Genomic DNA, 26,910 nt, shown 5'->3' with positions numbered 1-26,910 from the left:
ACCACCATGCCCAGCTAATTTTTGTTTTTTTAGTAGAGGTGGGGTTTCACCATGTTGGCCAGACTGGTCTCGAGCTCCTGTCCTCAAGTGATCCGCCCGTCTCGGCCTCCCAAAGTGCTGGGATTACAGGCGTAAGCCACCACATCCGGCCTATTTTGCAAACACTTCTGTTGGCAATAGGAAGGGGGATGATCTGACTCTGCAGCACGAGGGATGCAAGTTAGATGTGCAGAGTTGGAGGGAGGGGTAGCCTGGATTGGCAGGCTAAGGGAGCTAGAGAAGTTCATCTCTGCAGACACGAAGACCTCTTGGTCTCTTTCATTGCGTGGACCCCACTGTTCCCACAGCCTCCAGTGAAGATCCCAGCGGAGAGAGGCAGGGTTCCCAGGGTTTGTGTGAGGAAAGAATCTTGGGGGAGAAAACTGCCCTCCAATGTATAAGTGAGGAGACTAAGGCCCTGAGAGGTGAAGTGACTTGCCAAAGACCACAAAACCTGTTAAAACTGGGACTAGAACTACATCTCAGGCCTGCACTTTTCTGCCACACAATTCCAACCTCCATGACCATCACTGGATGCCTCTCGGTGAGCACAGGAGAGGGCTTGTTCCCAGGGAGGAGAGGAACAGGCTCCCCTGCCAGAAAGATCTCTCCCTGCTGATTCTCATGCCTAACAACTCAGCACGGGTACTTCAGTCCTTGTGCCCTTCATTCACTCACTGTTCACTGGGCATGTACTATATGACAGGCATTGGGCGCTGCTCTGGTATGAATGTGCCCCTCAAAGTTCATGGGTTAAAAACTTAATCCCCAACACAAGAATGTTGGGAGATGGAGCCTTTAAGATGTGATTGGGCCTTGCTGAATGGATTAACGCTGTCATCTCAGGAGGGAATGAGGGAGAGTCATCTATGAAGATGCAAGTACAGTCAATCCTCATTAATCACAGAATAGTCACAGATTTTGTATTTGCAAGTTTGCCAACTTGCTAAAATTTCTAACCCCCAAATCACTACTCCCAGTATTTTCACAGTCATTTGCGGACACATGCATGCACTGAGCAGCCACAAATTCTCACTGCCTGACGCGCACGCTCCCAGCTGAGGTCGGCAACGCCGCACTTTGTCTACCTGGGTCGGCTCTCCTGCAAGTGTCTTGTTCTGGGTCTATTTAGTGCTATGACTTCTGCACTTTTGCAGGTGGTTTTGCTGCCTCCAGTGGCCCCAAGCATAGTGCGGAAGTGCTGTCTACTGTTCCTAAGCACAGAATGTCAAAAGGCACCAGGATAGTCAAAAGGGGAAGCAGCCCAAATGTCCATCAATAGAGGAATGGATAAACAAAATGTGGTGCATCCAGGTAATGGAGGATGATTCGGCCTTAGAAAGGAATGAGACCGGGCGCGGTGGCTCACGCCTGTAATCCCAGCACTTTAGGAGGCCGAGACGGGCGGATCACTTGAGGACAGGAGCTCGAGACCAGCCTGGCCAACAATGTGAAACCCTGTCTCTACTAAAAATACAAAAATTAGCCGGGCATGGTGGCAGGCGCCTGTAATCCCAGCTACTTGGGAGGTTGAGGCACAAGAATCGCTTGAACCAGGGAGGCGGAGGTTGCAGTGAGCTGAGATCACACTACTGCACTCCAGCCTGGGCAACAGAGTGAGACTCCATCTCCAAAACAAACAAACAAAAAAGGCATGAAATTCTGACATAGGCTACAACATGGATGAACCTTAAGGACATTGCACTAAGTGAAACAAGCCAGTCATGAAAGGACAAATCTCATGTTATTTCACTTCCATGAAGTACTGAGAATATGCAAATCCATAGAGACAGCCGAAGAGAGACTATCAGGGGTTGGGGATGGGGGAATGGGGAGTTTCATTCATAACATTAACAGTCATTGTCAGGCGCAGTGGTTCACACCTGTAATCCCAGCACTCTGGGAGGCCGAGGCAGGTGGATCACCTGAGGTCAGGAGTTCGAGACCAGCCTGGCCAACATGGTGAAACCTGTCTCTACTAAAAAATACAAAAATTAGCCAGGGGCGGTGGCGCAGGCCTATAGTCCCAGCTACTTAGGAGGCTGAGGCACAAAAATCACTTGAACCCCGGAGGCAGCGAGCCAAGATCGTACCACTGCACTCCAGCCTGGGCAATAAAGTGAGTGAAGTGAGACTCCCTCTCAAAACAAAACAAAACAAAAAAAACAAAAAGACAAAAAAAAACCAGGCACTTACTGTTTAACGGGTACAGCGTTTCAGTTTCGGAAGATGAAAAAGTTCTGGAGATGGAAGCAGGAGACTGCAGCACAATTGTGAATGTCCTTAATGCCACCGAACTGCACACTTGGAGTTCAAATGGCAAATTTTATGTTACATACATTTCACCAAAAAAATTGTTTAAAGCACACCAGGAGATAGAAGACAAAAAGAAGAGGGCAGAGAAGGAAAAGAGGGACTGCAGGGGACCTGGGCCCAAAATACAGGAGCAAAGGAAAGGGCCTGGTTACAGCTGGAAAAGAAAAGAGAAGGACAGGAGAGTCCCCAGGTCACAGGCAGGTGAGTCCCGAGGGATGGAAGGAAAGGGATTGGTGGAGAAGGAAAGAACCCAGCAGAGAAATGGATTTGGTTGGGCTGGGCCGGGCCAGGCTGTGTACTCAGTTAGAAACAAACAGATCCCATTGTGATTTCGGAAGGGCCAGGGCCTGCCGGAGGCCAAAAAAGGGCCCTTCTCAGAAAACAAGACCAAGAAAACCTAGGTGTCCCGGGGCCTGAGCTCCCACCACTGGAGTGCCTTCCTCTTGCTGAGCAGTGCCCCTTCCTCTCCTGAAATGCAACAAGTTCTCGGGAAAGGCCACGTGAAGTCCGGGACATGTTAAAGACGCCTCAGAGTCCTATGACCTGAGTGAAACCTGCCTCTCACCAGCTACGTTGCACAGCTGTTCAGCAACTTACTGAACCTCCCCAAAGCTTCTGTTTCATCACCTGTCAAATGGGGATGAGCATTCCTGCCTGCAGAGCCACTGAGGATTGAGAAAAGCAAGTAAAGCCCCTGCAAGGCAATGCACGGCAGCACCTTCCCGGCCATCCTTTGGTGTGAGGCCTTCATCACACCTGGCTTCAGGACAGGATGGGGAACGGGGAGCAGGTGAGAGGAGGGGAGGCCCCACAATCCTTCCCAGGCTAAGGAGATGTTGGAACAAAAGTCAGAGAGCTGGACCCCTTGAGCAATGACTGGTCAAAAGAGAGAGGAAAAAGAAGGGAAGGGGGAAGGGGAGAGAGAGCAGGAAGGGGAGAAAGAGAAAGAGAGAGAGAGACGCCTGGGGCAGAGATTTAGCGTTTGGGCTCTGGACTCAAGACGCCTGAGCTCAGATCCTGGCCCAGCCTCACAGGGACCTGGGAGTCCTGAGCAAGCTACTCTAATCCTCAGTGTCCTCCCAACCACTGAAGAGGCACCAGTGCAATCTCAATCTCCCCAAATAACGGCTGTGAGGATTGAATTCCATCATGTCCATGAGACAGGAGCACAGAGCCCGGCCCAAACAGGGGCTCCTCGCACGTGATTCACGGTCATTGCCCTGTAGTCATCACGAGGGATGATGGAGGGCGGGACAGAGAGGAAGGAGCAGGAGGCCTGCAGGCTAGCAAGAGGGGAGGTAAATTAAGTAAATGGAGATGGCCTGGGATGCAGGCCAGCTGGGAGGAGTCTCCAGTGGGAGGGGCAGCTCAGAGAGCAACAGAGGGAGATAAGATTCCTAAATGCTGCAGGCCCCAGCCCAGGCCCAACCCAAGCAGTCTCTTCCCACCCAGCCCCCAGGCCCGGGCGGCAGTGGGGTGGCGAGTACTTGCCTGGACCCAGCATCCCATCTCCTCAGCTCTCAGGGAGGTGGAAGCTGGGAACCCCACCCCCAACCCCTTCCGCGTCAGGGGCGTGGGTATCTGCAGGCCCCACCCAACACATGCAGGAAGTGGGTCAAGGCAAGTGGTGAACAGAGGCCTTGCCCCCTGGCCTCCCCTCAGCCTCTGGACAAAGCTGTGATGATACAGGTTTAGTTCCAGAACAGCGCCCGGCCCAGAGGCCCCTGGAAACAGGTACCCAGAGGAAGGCAAATTAGCCTCCAAGCGCAGCTTTGCCACAGGTTCGTGGTGCCTCTTGAGCCAGTCACTTCCCCTCTCTGGGCCTCAGTGCCTCCATTTGCAAAAACAAAAGGTTGGGGAGGGGAGCGGGGTGTAATACTATTCAGAAAAAAAAAAAAAAAAAGAAATGAGCTGGCCAGGCGTGGAGGTTCACGCCTGTAATCCCAGCACTTTGGGAGGCCGAGGTGGGCAGATCATCTGAGGTCAGGAATTCAAGACCAGCCCGGCGTCTTGGTGAAACACAAAATGGTGTGTCTACTAAAAATATAAAAATCAGCCGGGCATGGTGGCACGTGCCTGTAGTCCCAGCTACTCGGGAGGCTGAGGCAGGAGAATCACTTGAACCCAGGAGGCAGAAGTTGCAGTGAGCCAAGATCATGCCACTGCACTCCAGCCCGGGTGACAGAGCGAGACTTTGTCTCAAAAAAAAAAAAAATGAGCTATGAAAAGACAAGGAGGAAACTCAAATGCGTATTACTTAGTGAGACGCCAATCTGAAAAGGCCACATAGTGTATGATTCCAACCATATGACATTCTAGAAAAGGCGAAACTACAGAGACAGTCAAAAGATCAATGGTTGCCAGAAGTGGGAAGGAGGGATGAATAAACGGAACCTGGAGGATTTGGGGAACGGTGATGCTATTCTGCATGACACCGTAATGGTGGGTACACATTACTACCCATGTGCCAAAACCCAGAGTGGACAACACCAAGAAGGGACCCTAATGTGAACTATGGACTCTAATAATGTGCTGGCTGGGCGCGGTGGCTCACGCCTGTAATCCCAGCACTTTGGGAGGCCGAGGTGGGCGGATCACCTGAGGTGAGGAGTTCAAGACCAGCCTGACCAACATGGGGAAACCCTGTCTCTACTAAAAATACAAAATTAGCTGGGTGTGGTGGCGCATGCCTGTAATCCCGGCTACTTGAGAGGCTGAGGCATGAAAATTGCTTGAATCTGGGAGGCGGAGGTTGCCATGAGCCGAGATCACACCATTGCACCCCAGCCTGGGCAACAAGAGCGAGACTCCGTCTCTAATAATAATAATAATAATAATAATAATAATAATGTGCCGATATTGACTCATTAATTGCAACAAATGTACATCAATTGCAACAAATGCAAGATGTTAAGACTAGGAGAAACTGACTGGGGGCGGGGCAAGAATGTATCTACGGGAAGTCTACTTTCTGCTCAAGTTTTCTATAAACCCCAAACTACTCAAAATTATAGTCTTTTTTTTTTTTTTAAGGGTTGAGAGACTTTTTCTCCTCGGGGCCTTTCTTCAGGGTTCTAGAATAAAGCAAAAGTTGCCATGACAGGGATACTAAAAAATAAATAAATACAAAATTTTAAAAGTGAAATAAAGCAAAAAGCAAAAATTATGAAAATACAGTACTTGAGAGGCAAAAGTACTCAACCAAACCAGTTGGCTTCACTTTAAGGAGGTGTGTCCTAGGAAAATGCAGATCTGAAAATATTAATAGATTTAGCCCGGGAGTGACTAGCAGAAGCACTTGCCCTGGAATTCCGTCAAAGCCAGCACACTTGTTTCCTCAGCCTCGGGGGTGGGTTTGCCCTCAATCAGCTGCTGTCTCAAAGACAGGCAGGAGGATCCCACCCTGTCAGAACCCGAGGGTCAGCCCAAACCAGGTGTCCAAGCAGCACGGGCATCTGGGGTGGGGCCTCGGTGCACGCCCTGCCCTGGGAGAAGGAGGAGCCAGGCAGAAGAGGGAGTCTCCACACCAGCGAATGCCTTCCAGGACCCAGAGCCTCAGGGAGCCACAGGACGTGCTGGAGGCAGTGGGGCACTAGGAGCTCCGGGAAAGTAGGACTCCAGCTCTGCCCTACTCTCCAGCCCTACGCCCTAAGCACCTCCGGAAAAGCATCTGCACCCCCGGGGGAAGAATGAAGACTCGAGCATCTGGACTGGGCCATGGCTCTGAGGACATAGGAGCAGGCGGGGTTAGAATGAGCTTGGACAAGAAGTGGGAGGCGGCATCCATCCTGGCCTTGGTCATTTTTCATGTAAGTCTTCTGTCCCAGAGCCACCCTGCCTGGTCAGGGATAGGAAGGAAGATTATGATGTTTCAGACATTCTGTTAACAGCTCAAAGCTGGCCGGGCACGGTGGCTCACGCCTGTAATCCCAGCACTTTGGGAGGCCGAGGCAGGTGGATCACCTGAGGTCAACAGTTCGAGACCAACCTGGCCAACATGGCGAGACTCCCATCTCTACTAAAAATACAAAAATTAGCCAGGCGTGGTGGCTCAAGCCTGTAATTCCAGCTACTCGGGAGGCTAAGGCACCTTGAAAACCTGGGAGACAGAGGCTGCAGTGAGCCAAGATCGTGACACTACACTCCGGTCTGGGCGACAGAGTGAGACTCCGTCTCAGAAAAAAGAAAAAAGAAAAAAAAATAGCTGGAAGCCTTCACTCAGACCCTAGGCTGAGGTTACCATCCCAGAGGACCCACCCTGACCCAGAAAACTCACCCCCACTGATTCTGTCTTGCACCAGCCACACACCCAGCACCTTACTCCTGCAGGCCTGCCAGTTACCGCGCCTCCCATTCCAGAAGGCACGCTCATCCGGTTTGGAAACAAGGCCATGGAAGTGGTTGAAATGCAGGCTGGACGTGAACATTTGTTTTTCTGGATGGGGCCAGCCCGGCCTGACCCAGCAGGCCATTAGCCGCAGACCTGGTGCAGCCCGCCAGGCAGGAAGGATGCCTGGCAAACCAAAATTCCCACCTGTGCCTCTCATTCTGAACCATGCTCTACGCCAGGAACAGAGCTTCTTGGAAGGCCCCGTGACTCCTCTTTTTCATGTCATTCTCTAGGTGTACCCCACTCCTCATTCCTGGTCCCATCTTGCACTGTGAGAAAGGCCACAGCTCAGGACACCAAACTCTCACCTCACTTTCAGAGTTCCTCACTCCCATCATCTTGTGAAGATTTTCTCCATAAATTAATTTCCTCCAAACATCTGTAAATCACAGATCTGACTGTCCTGACAAAGAACCTGTATCCAGAATATTAAAGAACTCTCAGAACAACAGCTGGGCATGGTGGCACACACCCACAACTGTGGGAGGCAAGGCGGGTGGACTGCTTGAGCCAGGAGTTCAAGACCAGCCTAGGCAACATGGCGAAACCTCATCTCTACAAAAAGTACAAAAATTAGCCGGGCGTGGTGGCGTGTGCCTGTGGTCTCCACTACTCAAGAGGCTGAGGTGGGAGGGACACTTGAGCCTGGGTGGTCAAGGCTGCAGTGAGCTATGACCTTGCTGAGTGAAAGAAGCAAAGACCCAAAGAGCTGCGTAACTGCATGATTCCATTTGTGAGACATTCTTGAAAGGCAAAATTATAGGAATGAACAGATCAGCGTGGCCAGGGGATGCCAAGAGGGGAAGGGGGAGGGATGACCTCCAAGGGGCCACTGCATGATGGAATCGTTTGGGGGATGGAACAGTCTTTACCTTGATGGTGGCGGTTAAAACACATTCTGTGCATTTGTCAACATCTACTACTTACCAAAAACAGTGTATTTTGCTGTATGTATGTTAAAAATAAATTTAGGGAAAGATTCACTCTATTTTATAGGATGAGATGTTTTTCTACAGGCGCGGTGGCTCACGCCTGTAATCCCAGCACTTTGGGAGGCCGAGGCGGGCAGATCACCTGAGGTCAGGAGTTCGAGACCAACCTGACCAACATGGAGAAACACTGTCTCTACTAAAAATACAAAAAATTAGTGGAGTGTGGTGGCTCATGCCTGTAATCCCAGCTACTTGGGAGGCTGAGGCAGGAGAATTACTTGAACCCAGGAGGCAGAGGTTGCGGTGAGCCGAGATTGCACCATTGCACTCCAGCCTGGGCAACAAAAGCGAAATTCCATCTCAAAAAAAAAAAAAAAAAAAAAAGAGAGATGATGCCTGATTCTAAATAAACGTAAAAAATAAACGTAAAATAAGACCTTCTTATCCTGCCCAGAGGGCCTAGCTCAAACCCACCCTGTTCATAAAACCCACTTGGCCGGGTATGGTGGCTCACACCCATAATCCAAGCACTTTGAGGGTCCGAGACGGGAGGATGGCTTGAGCCCAGGAGTTTGAGACCAGCCTGGGCAACACAGTGAGATCCTATCTCTAGAAATAATGTTTTAAAAATTAGCCAGGTGTGGTGGCACATGTCTGTGGTCCCAGCTACTCAGGAGGCTGAGGCAGGAGGATTGCTTGAACCCAGGAGCTCAAGGCTGAAGGGAGCTGTGATCACACCACCACACTCCAGCCTGGGTGGCAGAGTGAGACTCTGTGGCTCACGCCTGTAATCCCAGCACTTTGGGAGGCTGAAGCCAGGGGATCACTTGAGGTCAGGAGTTCGAGACCAGCCTGACCAACATGGCAAAACCCCATCCCTACTGAAAATGCAAAAAATAGCCGGGCATCATGACACGTGCCTGTAATCTCAACTATTTGGGAGGCTGAGGCAGGAGAATCACTTGAACCCGGGAGGCGGAGGTTGCAGTGAGCTGTGATCGTGCCACTGCACTCCAGCCTGGGTGACAGAGTGAAACTTCACCTCAAAAAAAAAAGAAAGAAAGAAAAAAAAAAGGATATAAAAATAAAACCCACAGCCAGGAGGGGTGGCTCATGCCTGTAATCCCAGCACTTTGGGAGGCCGCGGCGGGCAGATCACGAGGTCAGGAGATCGAGACCATCCTGGCTAACATGGTGAAACCCCGTCTCTACTAAAAATACAAAAAATTAGCCAGGTGTGGTGGGGGGTGCCTGTAGTCCCAGCTACTCAGGAGGCTGAGGCGGGAGAATGGCATGAACCCGGGAGGCGGAGCTTGCAGTGAGCCGAGATCGCACCACAGCACTCCAGCCTGGGCGACAGAGCGAGACTCTGTCAAAAAAATAAATAAAATAAAATAAAAATAAAAATAAAAATAAAACCTGCAAAAAACAAAACCCACTTACCTCCGCTCCTCTCATCACTTCATGACAATAGCCCTCAAATCACTACATTTTCTCTGTCTTCTCAAGGATAGTTGTTTCTCTTCCTCTCTGTCTGCTTCTCTCTCTCTTACATATACACGCTTGTCAGAACCCCACCCACTCTCAAAGCCAGCTCAACTGCCTCCTCCTCTTGGGACCTTGGGACAGAATCAATCATCCTTTACCAGGCACTGCCACAGACCCTGCTTGTGCACGTTCTTTCGTCTTGCAGTATGTTACTGCTAGCTTCACAGTCCATTTCCCTGCAAGTTCCGTGAGGACAGGAACCAGGGCTTCCGTTCCATACTCCCACTGCACCTAGCACAGTGCCAGGCACACCGTGGGTGCTGTGGCTGCTGTGGATTGGGTGAGGGCAGGTGCAGTCGGAGGGAGCTGATGCCAAGAGAGGAGAGCTGGCTGTGCTGGGCTGGCAGTGCCCTGAGGAGGTATGGGAGGCACTGGTACAGCTTACTTCTTCTCTTGCATAAGCAGCAACTATTGCTTCAACCTCCAAGTGCTGGAAGTGACCCCACCTCTCATTCCAACATGAGGTCATGCAATTTATGATGGAGCATTTCCGAGGATGCTTTTGCTTCCTGCATGCCACCCGGCACAGTTCAAGCCCCAGGCAGACAGATGCTCAGGATGCACCTGCTGAGGGATGGGAACCTGTCTTGTCATCAGGATGCTGTCATTTCTCACTTCCAGAAGGCAGGTGCTCTTCACAGCAAAGAGTAGATTAGGATCTTCGGATCTGAAGTCCATTTCATTATGGAGAACTACCACAGTACAGACGTGGACTATCAGTAACTCCACAGGGCCACTCTACGATTGGGTTTTTCCACACACATCATCGACCCCCTACCTCTTACAAATTCCAGCTTCGACAGTTTTTAAGAACCATTTATAGGTCATTTATTTGACAAACACTTACACAGTGGTTATTATGTGCCGGGGAAAGAACTAAGCACTTTACAGATATTAACTCACTTAGTCTTCACATACACCGTATGAGGTTGGTTCTATTAATCTTATTATCCCACCCAGGTGTTAAGTGGCAGAACAGAGATTCAAACCCAGGCGGGCTGGCTGGAAAGCCACACAGTGCCAACCACGACCACTCGCCCCACGTGGTTACTGAACACAAGAAACGTGGTTAGTCCAAACTGAGACGTGTTAAGTGTACAATACACACTACAGTTCTAGCGCTTTCTGTGGAAAAAAGGTAAACTATCTCATGGATACTTTTTACTATTGATTACGTTAAAATGATAATATTGTAGTCATAGGTTAAAGAATATATTATTACAATGCATTTTACCAGTTAAGTTTTCCTTTCTTTTTTTAGAGGCAGGGTTCTCGCTATGTTGCCCAGGCTGGTCTCAAACCCCTGGGCTCAAGCAACTCTCCCGCCTCAGCCTCCTGAGTAACTGGGACCATGTGCAAAAGCCACCACACCCAGCTCTTTTTACTTTTTAAATGTAGCTCCTAGGCTTACATTGTATTTCTATTGGACAGCACCACTCTGGAGTCTGCACTGATAGCCACTGCTCTCTGGGGTTGTGGGGGGTCATCTTCCCCACCCTCCAGCCTCAGGGCAGGACCCAGATTCCGCCTGTTCCTAACACCATGCTCGTTTGGACAAAGACGATGGCAGCCACGCAATAATTCCCTCATCTCCCCATTCTGCTTCCTCTGACTGCTCAGACACTGCACCCTCGTCCCAAGCCTTGCCTCCAACTCCAGGTGCAGCTTCGCGCTACCTCCCTGTAGCAGGAATCCCGAAGTGTTTCATCTAGTGGAATCCCCGCATGCTGATATGTGGAGAAACTGAGGCCCAGGACCACAAAATCTTCGAGGAAGCAGTGGCCCTGGAGGTGACCTAGTCCTTTCCCATGCAGGGCAGAGACTCCTCCAAAGCATCCCTAGTAAGTTCTACATAATGAAACTCTATGTACAGTAGTCCTTTGGTATCTGTGGGGGATCGGTTCCAAGGCCTCTAAGGATACTGAAACCCGAGGATGCTCAAGTCCCTCATATAAAACGGTATAGTGTTTGCACATAACTTACGCACATCCTCCCATGTGCTTTAAATCATTTCTAGAGAACTTATCATACCTAACACAACGCATGCACATCACTTAATTTGCATGGATTCAATGCAGCATTCAGTGAGCAGCAAATTCAAGTTTTGCTTTCTGGAACTCTGTGGAATGTTTTCCCCTGAACACTGTCGATCCAGGGTTGGTCGAATCCATGTGGAACCTACAGATACAGAGGGCCCACTAGTTTTATGTGGTTTTACATAATGAAGTAATAGACTTCAGGTCAGATGGACCTAACCTGCTACTGCTGTAAAGGGTGCCTACCTTCTAGAAATGAGAAATGACAGCACCCAGATGCTGGGCAGGTTCTAAGTCCTCATCCAGCCTCTGTTAAGACACTCACAGGCCCGGCACAGTGGCTCATACCTGTAATCCCAGCACTTTGGGAGGCTGAAGCTGGAGGATCGCTTGAGGCGAGGAGTTTAAGACCAGCCTGGGCAAAATAAAGATAGCAAGACCTTGTTTCTACAAAAAGTTTTAAAAATTGGCAGGGCATGGTGGCACAAACCTGTCATCCCAGCTACTTGGGAGACTGAGGCAGGAGGACCATCTGAGTGCAGGAGTTTGAGGCTACAGTGAGCTATGATCACACCACTGCACTCCAGCCTGGGCAACAGAGCAAGATCCTATCTATTAAAACAAAACAAAACAAAAAAACACCAGCCTGGGAAACACAGCAAGATCCTGTCTCTATGAAAAATAAAAATTAAAACAAAAAAAATGTTAGGCGGGCATGGTATCACCTGTGGTCCCAGCTACTGAGACCTGAGTAGCTGAGAAAGCTGAGGTGGGAGGATCACTTGGGCGCGGGAGGTTGAGGCCACAGTGAGCTGTGATTGCAACGCTGCACTCTAGCCTGGGTGACAGAGTTAAGACCCTGTCTCACAAAAAAAAAAAAAAAAAAGGCTGGGCGCGGTGGCTCACACCTGTAATCCCAGCACTTTGGGAGGCCGAGGTGGGCAGATCACCTGAGGTCGGGAGTTCGAGACCAGCCTGGCCAACATAGAAAAACCCTATCTTTACTAAAAATACAAAATTAGCCAGGCATGGTGGCAAATGCCCGTAATTCCAGCTACTCAGGAGGCTGTGGCAGGAGAATCGCTTGAACCCGGAAGGTGGAGGCTGCGGTGAGTCGAGATCACGCCATTGCACTCCAACCTGAGCAACAAGAGCGAAACTCCATCTCAAAAAAAAAAAAAAAAAAAAAAAAAGACCCACATGTTTGAGATCAGATCACTGGTTGGGGGTAGAGGAAGACCCACAAAAATGGCGAGCTCAATACTTAACAGCTCAGGATATATAAACTTTCCAAAACCAGATGTGGCTTCCAGTGTGGCCGGAGGGTCACAGAGCTTAGTGGGTAAAGGTTTCCCTTGACACAGACCTTACCACAGCACTGGCCCACACAGGCTTATGGTTTAATGGGGCAGTTTGAGAGTCAGATTGACCTGGGTACAAACTCCAACTGCAGTATAACTTCTACAGTGTCCCCTCTGTAAAGTAGAGGTTGAAAAACAAAACAAAAACAAAGCAAACCTTTCTCACAGGGCTGAGAGGATGAAATGAGATGATGAAGGCAGAAATGTCTAGAATAATGGGTCTAGCACCTAACAGGCATTAAAATGTTCATTTCCCTCTTCCTTCCTTTTTCAGCCAAAAACCCCAAGCCTTTTCCCTCAACATGAATGAATAGTAAGTCCCACTCTATTCTAGACTTACATAATTGATGTTTTGAACTTAAATGCAGGATGTTACACTTAGACCTATTACATTTCTTCTTGAGATAAGTATATGTTCAACATTGCTCAATGTCAAGTAATTTTTAAAAGCTAAAAACTAAAAACAATTTTTTAAGTCAGTAGGGCATAGTTAAATATAGTATGGTCATAGAATGCAATGTTACTTGGATCCTTAAAATTATGGTTTTAAATATTTTTTATGACATGCACTATTACCCATTAGATAGCATTCAGTAGGGAAAAAAACGGGATAGAGTATAATTGCAATTATGTTAAAATATATAGATTTGCATGAACACAAATTTGGAAGGACATTCACCTAAATACCAGCCCACCCGAATTATAGTATTATGTATCATTTTTTTCCCTTTATGCCTTTCTTTATTTTCCAGGGTTCCTACAATGTACATGTATTAATTTTAAGAGAGAAATATTTTTAAACTTCATCTTTCTACTTAATGGCAGCATTCCAGTCAACTGAGATGATTTCGAACCCTGGTTCTATCAGCCAATGTTTGCTACCCTCAACGCCCATAAAAACGAGAAACAGGGTCAGGTGTGGTGGTTCACTCTTGTAATCCCAGCACTTTGGGAGGCCAAAGCAGGTGGATCGCCTGAGGTCGGGAGTTCGAGACCAGCCTGGCCAGCATGGTGAAACCCCATTTCTACTAAAAATACAAAAATTAGCCAGGCGTGGTGGCAGGTGCCTGTAATCCCAGCTACTCAGGAAGCTGAGGCAGGAGAATTGCTTGAACCCAGGAGGCGGAGGTTGCAGTGAGCCGAGATCGCACCATTGTACTCCGGCCTAGGCAATAGGGCGAGACTCCATCTCAAAAAAAAGAAATAGGCTGGGCATGGTGGCTCACACCTGTAATACCAACACTCTGGGAGGTCAAGGCGGGCAGATCACAAGGTCAGGAGTTCGAAACCAGTCTGACCAATATGGTGAAACCCTGTTTCTACTAAAAATACAAAAAAATTAGCTGGGCATGGTGGCGTGTGCTTGTAATCCCAGCTACTTGGGAGGCTGAGGCATGAGAATTGCTTGAACCCAGGAGGCAGAGGTTGCAGTGAGCCAAGATCACGCCACTGCACTCCAGCCTGGTGACAGAGCAAGACCCATCTCAAAAAAAAAAAAAGAAAGAAAAAGAAATGAGAAACAGAAGACACAGGACACACAGGCTCCTGGGAGAGGCTCGTATCTATGGAAAACATAGAGGACTAAGCCAAAGACAGCCCTGCGGCACATCACAGGGACCTCCTCACAGTAACACAAGCCCAGGAGTCAGGAGTCAGCGTCCAGCGTATTGGTTCAAGCAGTCACACATCCATCTCCCTGCTGTATCAGCCAGACCACACTGCTTTCTCTTGTACCAAGAAGATCATTAGACTGAAAAGCCTTCCTGAACATTCCTCCACTCAAATTAGAGTTGTTTTCTCTAAGACTTGGTAGAGTGAACCCAGGTTGGCTACTAGGTATCTCAACTTCATTTTCACACTCTCCACATATTGTTTGTTCAAAAATCTAACCTAGGCTGAGTGCAACCGTGTACACCTGCAGTCCCAGCTACTGAGGAGGCTGAGGTGGGAGGATTGCTTGATCCTGGGAGGTCAAGGCTGCATAAGCCATGACCGCATCACTGCACTCCATCCTGGGTGACAGAGCAAGACACTGTCTACGATAATAATAATAATGATAATTTAAAAAAATTTATGGCCGGGCGCGGTGGCTCACGCCTGTAATCCCAGCACTTTGGGAGGCCGAGATGGGTGGATCACAAGGTCAAGAGATCAAGACCATCCTGGCTAACATGGTGAAACCCCGTCTCTACTAAAAAATACAAAAAAATTAGCCGGGCGTGGTGGCGGGTGCCTGTAGTCCCAGCTACTCGGGAGGCTGAGGCAGGAGAATGGAGTGAACCCGGGAGGCGGAGCTTGCAGTGAGCCGAGATCGCCCCACTGCCCTCCAGCCTGGGCGAAAGAGCGAGACTCCGTCTCAAAAAAAAATTATTACACTGAAATTATTTTTGATAATACTAGGGTTTAAGAAAACACCAACATTAACTTCATGTTTTTTTTTTTAAGGTGGCTACTAGAAAATTTTAAATTGGCAGGGCATGATGGCTCACATCTGCAGTTCTAGCACTTTGGGAGGCCAAGGCAGGAGGATTGCTTGAGCCCAGGAGCTTGAGTCCTGCCTGGACAACAAAGCGAGACCCTACCTCCACAAAAAAACTACAAATTAGCCAGGTGTGGTGGAGTATACCTGTAGTCCCAGCTACTCAGGTTAAGGCAATGAGGATTGCTTGAGCCCAGGAGTTCAAGGAGTGAGCCATGACTGCACCACTGAACTCCAGCCCGGGTGACAAAGTGAGTCTCTGTCTCAAAAAATAAAAAATCATTAAAAAACAAAATCTAACCAAGAATTGGGCAAGGAATCAATTCTAGGAGTCTGCCATTTCCAGGGTCCCCATCTTGCTCCCTTGAAGAAACAAATCAAGACAGCATGTGTTGTCTCTCCTACTCCTACCCTCCTTCCAGGTCCTGGCAGTGGTTCTGGGGTCACTCCTACACCTTCTCTTGGGACCCCAAAGCCTATCTGTGAGAATCCGGCAACCTGAACTCAGGCAAAGCAGCTCGTGTGGTCTGACTCACAATTCTCTCAGGGTAAGCTGTGGCCTTCTCACAAAGTCTGGTCGACCCTTATAAAGATGGAGGCAAGATAAGAGTCCTCCACCTCCAGACGTTCCACTGTCTCGCTCTGCCTGCGGCTAAAGAAATCCCTCATGGCCAGGCGCGTGGTGGCTCACGCCTGTAATCCCAGCACTTTGGGAGGCCGAGGCGGGTGGATCACCTGAGGTTGGGAGTTCGAGACCAGCCTGGCCAACATGGAAATACCCTGTCTCTATTAAAAAAAAAAAAAAAAAAAATTAGCCAGGTGTGGTGGCAGGCACCTGTAATCCCAGCTACTCAGGAGGCTGAGGCAGAAGAATCGCTTGAATCCAGGAGGCAGAGGTTGTGGTGTGCCAAGATTGCAGCACTGCACTCCAGCCTGGGCAACAAAAGCAAAACTCCGTCTCAAAAAAAAAAAAAAAAGAAAGAAATCCCTCACGTTGTCCAGCGACCCCAGCCTGGGGACTCCCTGTCCAGAGCTTTGCCCACAACCCAAGATCGCCGTTCCAGCCACAATTGTCCAGTGCTCACGGCCAAGGTGGAGACCAGCCAGGGAGCAACAACACCAGCCTTTTATCCCAGCCAGGATGATTCACAAAGACATCTCAGGGGCTTGAGGGGAAGGGGAAGACCAAGTCCTGGCAGGGGCGAGCGTGGCACGAGCGGAGGCTGGCAAACACGAGCCCTGTGCTAGTAAGAGCCGAAAGCTCAGCACAGAACCGGCACTGAGCTCTAGCTTCACACTGAGTCAACGGCCCCCTTTGGAGGAGGGCCCCACCCCAGAGGCCCACCCTATGTGTCATCAGCCCCTCCCCAGCGCCCTCTGCACTGCCCCCAACCCTCTACCGGATATGCAATCCCATCCCCCAGGAGGGTCACCCCTGCCTCTGCACAGCTCCCATTTCCTGCCCCTGGTGACTCCTCTGAAGTCTATTGTTCCCATGAAGTTTGGGTCAAAGGAAGCAGAGTCCCCACCCATGGGGGCCCGCCTGCCCACGCCAAGCCAAGGAGCCAGCCCCTGCTACAGGGAGCCTGGCCCATCCTCTGGCCCTTCCAGGAGCCCCCCTGTATTAAATGCAGGAGGACGTGGGCATAGATCTTGGAGACCTGAGTTCTAGTGGAAATTTTCCCAAATATCCAGTCCCCACCAGCTAAGGGCCCCAGGGCCAGATCACACAGGTGTGATTAGAATCTCCCGGATAGTAGCGGGAAAAACCAAAAGCAAGGGAAGAACCGTCATCTCAGAAGGGGTCCAGGCAAAACTGGAATTAGAAGATAGGAGCTGGAGACTGTGTGCTCCCCAGTGACAAAGCCCTGCCCCCACCTCCACCTGGGCCCCCCTGGCTGCTGACAGCCCCCTCACCCCCCTTTACTGGACAGCAGCTGTTCAGCTCCAATTTCAGAGCTTTAAAGGGAGCTGTCGTCCAGCCCCGGCCAACAAAGGGTCATGGGGGCAAAGGAAGACAGGCAAGGTAAAGCCACCCTCACAAGCCCTGAATTTCCAACTGCCACTGGACTGACCTCAACTGCAGGAAAGGCAAGGTCCAAAGCTGGGGACCAACGTCCTCCACTTCCACTGGGAAGGAGAAGGAGGAGCCACAGGTTTGGCAACAGGCATTGCTTTGTGACAGTCACCGGGGCAAGACTCCAGAGTGGAAATCAAAGGAGGTTGTGACATTTGCAACCCAGGAGATCTAAAAAGATAGGGAGAACCTTCACCTGCCGGCTCATCAAGGGGAGAGGAGGGTGTGTTTTAAAGACCCGAGGGCCCCTTCCCGACTCCACAGATTCCACAGTGAGACGGCTCCTTCCCCAGAACAGCTATGTGCTTTCTGCCAGGACGGAGCAGAGTATTTCTGCCTCCTACCAACCTTATCTGAGCCACAAGGCATGGCCCGTCAGTCTGCTCCAGCTTCCGCGCCTATTGGATGAAGGCGGCTAGGGGGAGTAGGGGGTGTACAAGCACTGCAATCCACAGGGCAGGAGACAGAACGCCAAGGGGAGAGCATAGGTTCTAATCCCCGCTCTGCCACTCACCAGGGTTGCGGCATTAAGCAAGTGACTGTCCCTCTAGGGGCATCAGTTTCCCCATCTAAAAAATGGGAGACTTAGGCCAGGCGCAGTGGCTCACGCCTGTAATCCCAGCACTTTGGGAGGCCGAGGCGGATCACCTGAGGTCAGGAGTTCAAGACCAGCATGGCACACATGGCGAAATCCCGCCTCTACTAAAAATACAAAAAACGGCTGGGAGTGGTGGCTCATGCCTATAATCTCAGCACTTTAGGAGGCCAAGGTGGGCAGATCACCCGAGGTTGGGAGTTGGAGACCAGTCTGACCAACATGGAAAACTCCGTCTCTACTAAAAATACAAAATTAGTGGGGCATGGTGGCACATGCCTATAATTCTAGCTACTTGGGAGGCTGAGGCAGGAGAATCGCTTGAACCCGGGAGGCGGAGGTTGTGGTGAGCCGAGATCGCACCATCGCACTCCAGCCTAGGCAACAAGAGCGAAACTCCATCCCAAAAATATATATATAAATATATATATAAATATATATATTTATATATAAATATATATAAATATATATATAAATATATATAAATATATATATTTATATATAAATATATATAAATATATATATTTATATATAAATATGTAAATATATATTTATATATATTTATATATAAATATATATAAATATATATGTTTATATATAAATATATATAAATATATATAAATATATATATTTATATATATAAATATGTAAATATATATATTTATATATAAATATATATATTTATATATAAATATATATATTTACATATTTATATATATAAATATATATAAATATATATTTACATATTTATAAATATATATAAATATATATTTATATATAAATATATATAAATATATATAAATTTATATAAATATATATTTATATATATATATTTGTATATATAAATAAATAAATAAATATATATATATATATATATATGAAACTAGCCGGCCGGGAGGCTGAGGCAGGAGAATCGCTTGAACCCAGGAGGCGGAGGTTGCAGTGAGCCAAGATCATGCCACTGTACTCCTGCCTAGGCGACAGAGCGAGACTCCGTCTCAAAAATAAATAAAATAAAATAAAATGAAAATAAAGTAAAATAAAATGGGGGACTTAGATGCTGACATTAGGGTATCTAATAATGTTCAGCAAGCTTACCCTGGGGCCAAGGCAAAACTGGAATCAGAAAATAGAAGCTGGCACTCTGTTCTCTGGTGACAAAGCCCTGTCTGTCCCCCTCCCCCCTGACCTGGGCCACTAGGACCCTGGATTCCTAAGGACGCGGAACACAGCGTAGGGCCTGGCTCATAGTAAATGCTCAATTCATGTTTGCTAAATAAACATGATAGACAGGGCAAGGTTTCTCAAATGGTGCTCCGATAAACACTAATTCAAAAAACACTAATCCCTAGGAAAAAGGGGTTCTTACTGAAATAAGCGAAGGAAACACTGGATACAACAGCTATCCTATGGAGTCCATGGGATGTGCCAGGCACTGTGCTACTGGGTGGGGTCTCTGCAGACATCGACTTTTCACAAGAAACTTTCTGGACAGAAAAGCTCCGCTCGTATTACCCACCAGGAAACAGCCTGAGAGCCTTAAAGGTAGTGAGAGACTCAGGATTTGTACCCTGGTCTGCCTGACCCCAAACCTGTGCCCTTTCCACTCCATCAGTGCTGCTTTTAGACCAGTCGCACACCAGGCCGAAGAGGTGAGAGGGTGAGGTGTTTCCCACAAGAACATCCACATCCTCAGGATGGATGGAGGAGCAAGGACGAGAACCCCCAACCCCCGAGACAGTTTCTGGCTCCTTCCTTCCAAGAAGCCCTACACATGATATCCACGTTGAAGCCCTCATGCAACAAGCTACTCATTCCTCTTCTCAAAGGAAGTGCTGAGAGTCTAGCAAGTTGGAAAGAATGAGGGATTCTTCTACTGGGTTACCTGGTCAGCTCCAAGGAGAGTTAAACCAGGAAAAGTAGTTCAGGCTGGTATACCTCCCTGTTTGTCCTTGGGGCCAACTTAAAAGCACTATTTACACAAGTCTCCAGATTCAAAACTGTCTCCTTTTCCCGGGGATCCACCCCGACAAACCTTCCCAAATCTCACTCGCCCATCCCATCCCCCAAAGGCAAAGATCTCAACTTCCTTCAGCCTCCTACCGGCTTTTTGACCTATTCCAGGCAAGCACAAGACCCTCGCCCTGAGAAAGTCAGCCTCCTGGCTCCAAGAGGCAGGTGGAGACAGCTTCCTTCCAGCTCTGCCCGGTCCAGGGGAAACGGAGCCTGGAGGCCACACACTCCAAAACCACAGTCAAATTATCCCTGCACTCAGGCAACCAGAGACACTGACTGTTGCCCACGGCTATGTAGGGAGGAAGAACAGTCCTAGCCAGAACCAACATCCTCGAAGAGAAACACATACTCAAGAGACGTGGCATTACACACCTACTCAGAGATACTCACTTTCAGACAGCCCCTTCTCACGCAGACATATACACACACTCTGTCACTCACGTTCAACACAAACAAATACGCCCACTGGAAGCCAAGGTGAGCCACACGTGAACAGACATCACCCACACACAGACTCAAAGCGAGGGGGACTCGCAGTCAGGTGTCACACAGACTCAGCACAGACGCAGTCAGTCCGCGGGGCCTCAAGTGCCTCAGCACAACGGGGGAAATGTTCACTTTGGGGTTTGAAAGTTCTGCTCCCTGGATCGATCCACTAGTCCCCATCAAGAAACACAGCAGCTTCCCAAGCCCTGAGGTGTAGGACCTTTTGCAGGGGTCCCCCCACTTTCGCATCGCCTTTGCACTTAAAACAGGCAGTCCGCTTACCTCCAGGTCTCTCCCTTCCAGGCTCGAAAAGGGCCCAGCAGAAAAGAGGCATGGGTGCTGGGTCTCTTCTGTTGCCGATGCTCTCGGTTCTGCCTCTCCGGTCCTTTCCACACCGGCCTCCCTTTCCCCCAAAGTCCCGAGTGTCCACCCCCCTTACCCGCCCCTGGAGCCGCTTCGCCTCCACCAGCCTCAGTCGCGCCGCCTCCACGTGCCTCGCTCTTCCCAGTCTTGTCCCGGGAGGGAGCTCCGCACGCACCGCGCAGACTCCTGCCCTCCGGCAAAGTCCTACCAAGTCCCCGCGCCCCAGCCTTACCGGTCCCAGGGTGCGGGAAGGTGGGATGGGTGCGCTAAGCCAGTTCCAAGGAGTCCGCCCCGAGCGCCAACTCTTCCGGCCGCGGCGATCGCTCTGCGGGGACGACAGGGCGTCAGCGCGCAGAGCCGGGCTCCGGCCGGGGCCGACGGGCGGCGCAGTGAAGGCGGGGCCGCGGGGCCAAGCCCACCCCGCGCCGACCGGCCCCGGTGCGCCCAGCGGAGCGGAGCGGAGCGCGCGGAGGGAGGAGTTTTCCCAGAATGGGACTGACGGGAAAACACGGGGATCCCTATTCCTGGAGAAGTGAGTCAACCGGGAGCGAGGAGGGGAGCGCGGGGCGGACAGGAGGGAAGCGGGAGAGGGGCAGCGAGCAGCGCCGGAGCGCGGAGGGAAGCCAGAGGTCGGGACGGAGCGCGCCGAAGCGCAGAGGTCCAAGGCGGGAACGCGGGCGGCGGAAAGAAAAGAGCAGCCGAGCACGCGGCGCGAGCGGTCGGCTGCGGCGGCGTGGGGCGCGCGGCCCGTGAGGACGCCGGCGGGTGCGGCGGGCCCGGGCGCCTCTCACCTGGCGGGACGCGGCGGCGCCGGAGCTGCGGCCCTCCCGCCCCCTGGCCTCGAGTGTGCGAGGAGGACGCTGGAATGCGCGGAATGAGGGCTGGAATGAGATGCGCGCCGCGGCGGGAGGGAGGGAGCCGGAGGGAGTGGCGGCGGGGCCACCGGCACCTCGGGGAGGAGACTGCGCCGCGCGCGGGCGGGCGAGGGGCCGGGCCGCCGGGGCGGGGCGGGGCCGGGCCGGGGCCGGGGCCGGGGCCGGGGCGGGCGGCGGGGGAGGGGGCCGAGGGACGGCGCGGACCCCTCCACCCGGGCCTCGGCTGCGGCCCCCACGCCCACTAGCCCTTCGATCTCTCCGCTCCGACTCTTTGGCTGCTCGTTGCGCGCCCCGCGCCCTCCCCTCCTGGCGGGGTCCCGACTCCCTTTCCCAGGAGCCGAGAGCCTTCCTCTTCGCCGGGGTGGGGCTGTCCCGGGGGCGGGGGGGTGGACGGGGCCCAGACTCCCGCCCCGCCACCCGGCGTCCCTCCGCACGAGTCCCTGGGAGGCCGGGGAAGGGGCGGGCTCCCGGCGCGCAGGAAGGGCTGCTCCCTTCCCTGCGGCTCCCACCAAAGGACACTTGCTCCGGGGAACCAGGAAGCAGGAACTCGCGGGCTTCATTCCCAGATCCGCTGCCAGTGCCCCCTCGCTTGCCCTCCCCGGCTTTAGCTCTTTCTGTTTTTCTCTCCTGCCCCTTGGGCATCTGTAAAACAGCCACTACGAGTAAACCACATGGGAGAAAGGGCACTCGGTTTGAAGTCCATGTGGCATGCCATGAGACGCCTTCTGGGCTCAGTGACTCAATGAATATTCATCTAATATGTATGATGAGTCCAGATACTGTGAAGATCAGGATCAGCCGTCAGCACCTGCCCTCAAAGAGCTCAGAGTTTAGCTGGGGAGGCCTCGGTGTATACTGCCATCGGTGAGAGTCTGGACTTCAGACACACATGCCCAGGAATCTCTTATTGGGGCAGGAGGTGCTGGAAACACGCTGGGCTCCTTGTTTGGAGACGCTTAGGACAAACGGGCTTAAAGCAGTGTGCTGGCAGGCAGCGCCATCATCTACCTGGCCAGGAGACTGAAACCAAAGGACTTTTGGCTTTTTCCAAAAATCAAATCCAACCTTTTCTGGGGCATTATCACTTAGCGTTGTGTTGGGTGGTTGTCTAGATCTTATCTCCCTTGCCAAACAGAAACTTCCTTGAAGACAGAGTAATGTCTGATTTATCTTATCTTTCACACAGAACCAGCCTGGTGCCTGGGATAGGGAAGTGCATGATAAATGCTGCATAAATGAAAAACAATTGCTACCGTGGAAGATATTGAAAGGAAAGTGCTATCGATGCCAAAGTTGTTTCCAAGACAGGTATTCCAAAACTGTTTCGAGCAATGACTGAGCTAAGCATCCAGTCCTGCAAGGTGAAGGCGTTGAAGACGCAGCCCTCATTTGAATAGATGAATTGTGGTATTCTTGTTAAATAATGAGTCATGTCAAGGCTTGGTCACACCTCATGCACATGAAAAGACCAAAACACAAGGCAGCATATCAGCGCCACGTGAAGTACACACTAAGCACCAACTATTTAATTCAGCAATCATGGGGGGCGCGGTGGCTCACGCCTGTCACCTTAGCAATTTGGGAGGCCAAGGCAGGTGGATCGCTTGAGCCCAGGAGTTCGAGACCAGCCTGGGCATCATGGCCTGCACCTGTAGTCCCAGCTACTCAGGAGGCTGAGGTGGGAGGATAGTTTGAGCCCAGAAAGTTGAGGCTGCAGTGAGCCGTGAATGCACCACTGTACACCAGCCTGGATGACAGAGCGAAACCCTGTCTCAAAGTAATTAATAATAATTATATTAATTCAGCAATCATTGGAGTGTTTGTTGACTTTGACACCGCACTGAGGGAAGGGGTAGGTCCCTTTCCTCAAGTAGTTCCAGTCTAGGTGAGAAGACAATTATGCAAAGTTCAATGGGAACCCAAGGGAAGGAACAGTGAAATCCAATTACAGTGCATTTGATCTAGCTCTTGAGGATAAATGAGGGTTTGCCAAACTGAGACTGGAAACCCCATTTAAGACACATGGAATAGCACCTGCAAAGGTGAGGCAGCCAGTCTGCTGGTGTGTTTAGCGAAGCTGTGTAAACTGGTGTGGCTGGAGAATAGAGATGTGGATAAGATTGAAGGAAGTGGATACCAGACTTTGAAGGTCATTGCGTGCCATGCTGAAGAATTAGGCATCAAAAAAGACACAAGTGTGACATAATCAGCAGCACCATCAAGAAGACCCTCTGGCAACAGTCTTGCAGTTGGACTGGAGACTCGGGGTGCCCTAAAACTCAAGCAGTGGTCCTGAGGTTGAGGAGGAGGGGAAGGAGCTAGGAAACGGTTCAGATCATTTGGCTGTGTAGTGAGAGAGAAAACAAAAATCGCTAACCTTTAACAGCTGAACAATGGTTGGTGTCAGTAAGTGAGATAAGAATTCAGGGCTGGGCACGGTGGCTCATACCTGTAATCCCAGCACTTTGGGAGGCTGAGGTGGGTGGATCACGAGGTCAGGAGTTCGAGACCAGCCTGACCAACATGGAGAAACCCCGTCTCTACCAAAAATACAATATTAGCTGGGCGTGGTGGTGCATGCCTGTAATCCCAGCTACTCGGGAGGCTGAGGCAGGAGAATCACTTGAACCCAGGAGGTGGAGGTTGCAGTGAGCTGAGATCACGACATTGCACTGCAGCCTGGGCAAAAAGAATGAAACTCCGTCTCAAAAAAAAAAAAAAAAGAAAAGAAATTCAAGCAAAAGGGGAGTGGGGTGAGGTCGGAGGGGAATCCAGCCAGGTTCAGGGGACGGAGAGGAAAGCAGGACAGAGTCCAGAGTGGAAACAGGAAAGCAACCCTAGTGTCACGTTTAGCGTAGACTGCTGACAACGAACTTGGAGATCTTTATTCCCTCTAAGTCTTAACTATCCAAGACCATCAGTGATCCAAGCTGGGAAGGTGTATCTTCAGGATCTTGACTTTCTGGCCCATACCCTTATAGTCTCCTGGAGAGCTCTGGAGCTGTGGGGACCTCAGGCTTGGAGCTGTTGAGGAATGTCTAGGTAAAGGAAAGTTAACAGATGTACAAATTCTGAAGAGTTAAAGGCAAGGTGATTTTACCCACACATCAGCCCTTCCCAGGGATGTTTACATTTCTTAAGGGACAGGACCCTAATTCACTGACCCTCAGGAATGAGTCTTTTGGTGGAAATATTTCAGCTGTCTGGATCCTACAAATGGATCCTCACTCAAGCTTGATGATGGACTGTGCAGGAGGAGGAGAGTAAGGGTGTGGGCAGGGCTGGGTGGTTTCATGTAGGGGTATTTGTGTTGGCTATATTCCAAAGTCAAAGTTAAAAATCACATTAATTGGGCACAGTGGCTCACATCAGTAATCCCAGTACTTTGGGAGGCCGAGGTTGGAGGATCTCTTCAGCCCAGGAGTTTGAGACCAGCCTGAGCAATATAATGAGACCTTACCTCTACCAAAAAAAAAAAAAAAAAAAAAAAAAATTAGCTGGGCATAGTAGCACACACCTCTGGTCCCAGCTACTTGGGAGGCTGAAGTGGGAGGCTTGTTTGAGCTCGGAAGGTCAAGGCTGCAGTGAGTTGTGACTGCGCCACTGCATTCCAGCCTGGGCGACAGAGCAAGACGTTGTCTCAGAAAAAATAAATAAAATAAAATAAACCAGACACATTCATGATATAAGTGGAAAAGCAGATTCTAAAAATTATATATAGGGGCTGGGCATGGTGGCTTACACCTGTAATTCCAGCACTTTGGGAGGCTGAGACAGGTGGATCACCTGAGGTCAGGAGTTCAAGACCAGCCTTGCCAACATGGTGAAACCCCATCTCTACTAAAAATACAAAAAATTAGCCAGGCATGATGGCACGCACCTTTAGTCCCAGCAACTTGGGAGGCTGAGGCAGGAGAATCACTTGAACACAGGAGGTGGAGGTGGCAGTGAGCCTAAATCGCACCGTTGCACTCCAGCCTGGGCAGCAAGAGTGAAACTCCATCTCAAAAAATAAATAAATATCCGGGCGTGGTGGCTGACGCCTGTAATCCCAGCACTTTGGGAGGCTGAGGCGGGCGGATCACCTGAGGTTGAGAGTTCGAGACCAGCCTGACCAACGTGGAGAAACCCCGTCTCTACTAAAAATAGAAAATTAGCCGGGCGTGGTGGCGCATGCCTGTAATCCCAGCTACTCAGGAGGCTGAGGCAGGAGAATTGCTTGAACGCTGGAGGCGGAGGTTGCGGTGAGCAGAGATTGCGCCATTGCACTCTAGCCTGGGCAGCAAGAGCGAAACTCCGTCTCCAAAAAATAAAATAAAATAAATAAATAAATAAAAACTATATATCAGATGACCCTGTTTTTGAAAAAAGTTGAAAAAGTATTTTAAAGGGATTATCTCTAAAAGTTTGCAAATTAAGGGGATCTAGTTTCTTGTTTTTATTCTTTTTTTTTTTTAAGACAGAATTTTGCTTTTGTTGCCCTGGCTGGAGTGCAATGGCACAATCTTGGCTCACTGCAACCGGCGCCTCCCAGGTTCAAGCAATTCTCCTGTCTCAGCCTCCCCAGTAGCTGGGATTACAGGCATGCACCACTGCACCCAGCCCTATTCTTTCTTTTCTTTTCTTTTCTTTTTTGAGACGGAGTCTCGCTCTGCTGCCCCGGCTGGAGTGCAGTGACGCCATCTTGGCTCACTGCAAGCTCTGCCTCCCGGGTTCACGCCATTCTCCTGCCTCAGCCTCCTGAGTAGCTGGGACTACAGGCGCCCGCCACGACACCGGGCTGATTTTTTGTATTTTTTAGTAGAGACGGGGTTTCATCTTGTTAGCCAGGATGGTCTCGATCTCCTGACCTCGTGATCCACCCGCCTCGGCCTCCCAAAGTGCTAGGATTACAGGCGTGAGCCACAGCGCCCGGCCTCCTATTCTTTATTTTCTGTAACAAACTTGTAGTTTATAATCAGGGACAAATGTGACTAGAACTATATATCTAACCCTTCCCTAATTTCTCCACATCTTTAAAAAACAAAACCCTTTACACATATGAAAATATCACATTGTGGTGCTTGCCTGGGCAGCACATATACTAAAATTGGATACTGATACAGAGAAGATTAGCATGGCCCCCGAGCTCACAAATTCGTGAAGTCTTCCATTAAAAAAAAAAAAAGGCCTGGCGCCTTTTTTGTAAAAATACAAAAAATTAGCCGGGCGTGGTGGCAGGTGCCTGTAGTCCCAGGTACTCGGGAGGCCGAGGCAGGAGAACGGTGTGAACCCGGGAGGCGGAGCTTGCAGTGAGCCGAGATGGCGCCGCTGCACTCCAGCCTGGGCAACAGAGGGACTCCATCTCAAAAAAAAAAAGGCTGGGCGCGGTGGCACACGCCTGTAATCCTAGCACTT

General features: G+C 50.3%; 1 protein-coding gene and 1 pseudogene across 4 annotated transcripts in view; one reads left to right on the top strand and one right to left on the bottom strand.

The window, feature by feature from the left end:
• The window catches only part of TEAD4 (TEA domain transcription factor 4), an 86,237-nt gene extending 64,641 nt beyond the window's left edge, over positions 1 to 21,596 (bottom strand). For 2 of the 4 annotated variants that reach the window (XM_054663010.2, XM_054663013.2), the window contains exon 1: positions 20,558 to 20,708. In XM_054663010.2, coding sequence (XP_054518985.1) covers positions 20,558 to 20,609 — 52 coding nt within the window. In that variant the 5' untranslated portion in view covers positions 20,610 to 20,708. Of the gene's footprint in view, positions 1 to 20,557; positions 20,709 to 20,870; positions 20,964 to 21,429 lie in introns of those variants that run through there. The other 2 variants (XM_508934.8, XM_063785400.1) reach the window with 2 other exon arrangements.
• Positions 21,597 to 26,572: 4,976 nt separating this feature from the next.
• On the top strand, positions 26,573 to 26,672 carry LOC112205114 (U6 spliceosomal RNA; annotated as a pseudogene).
• Positions 26,673 to 26,910: the final 238 nt, after the last annotated feature.

The sequence above is a fragment of the Pan troglodytes genome, chromosome 10 (assembly GCF_028858775.2).
Source record: "Pan troglodytes isolate AG18354 chromosome 10, NHGRI_mPanTro3-v2.0_pri, whole genome shotgun sequence".
NCBI classification, from domain to species: Eukaryota; Metazoa; Chordata; class Mammalia; order Primates; family Hominidae; genus Pan; species Pan troglodytes.
This window is presented reverse-complemented; position numbering and strand designations above follow the sequence as displayed.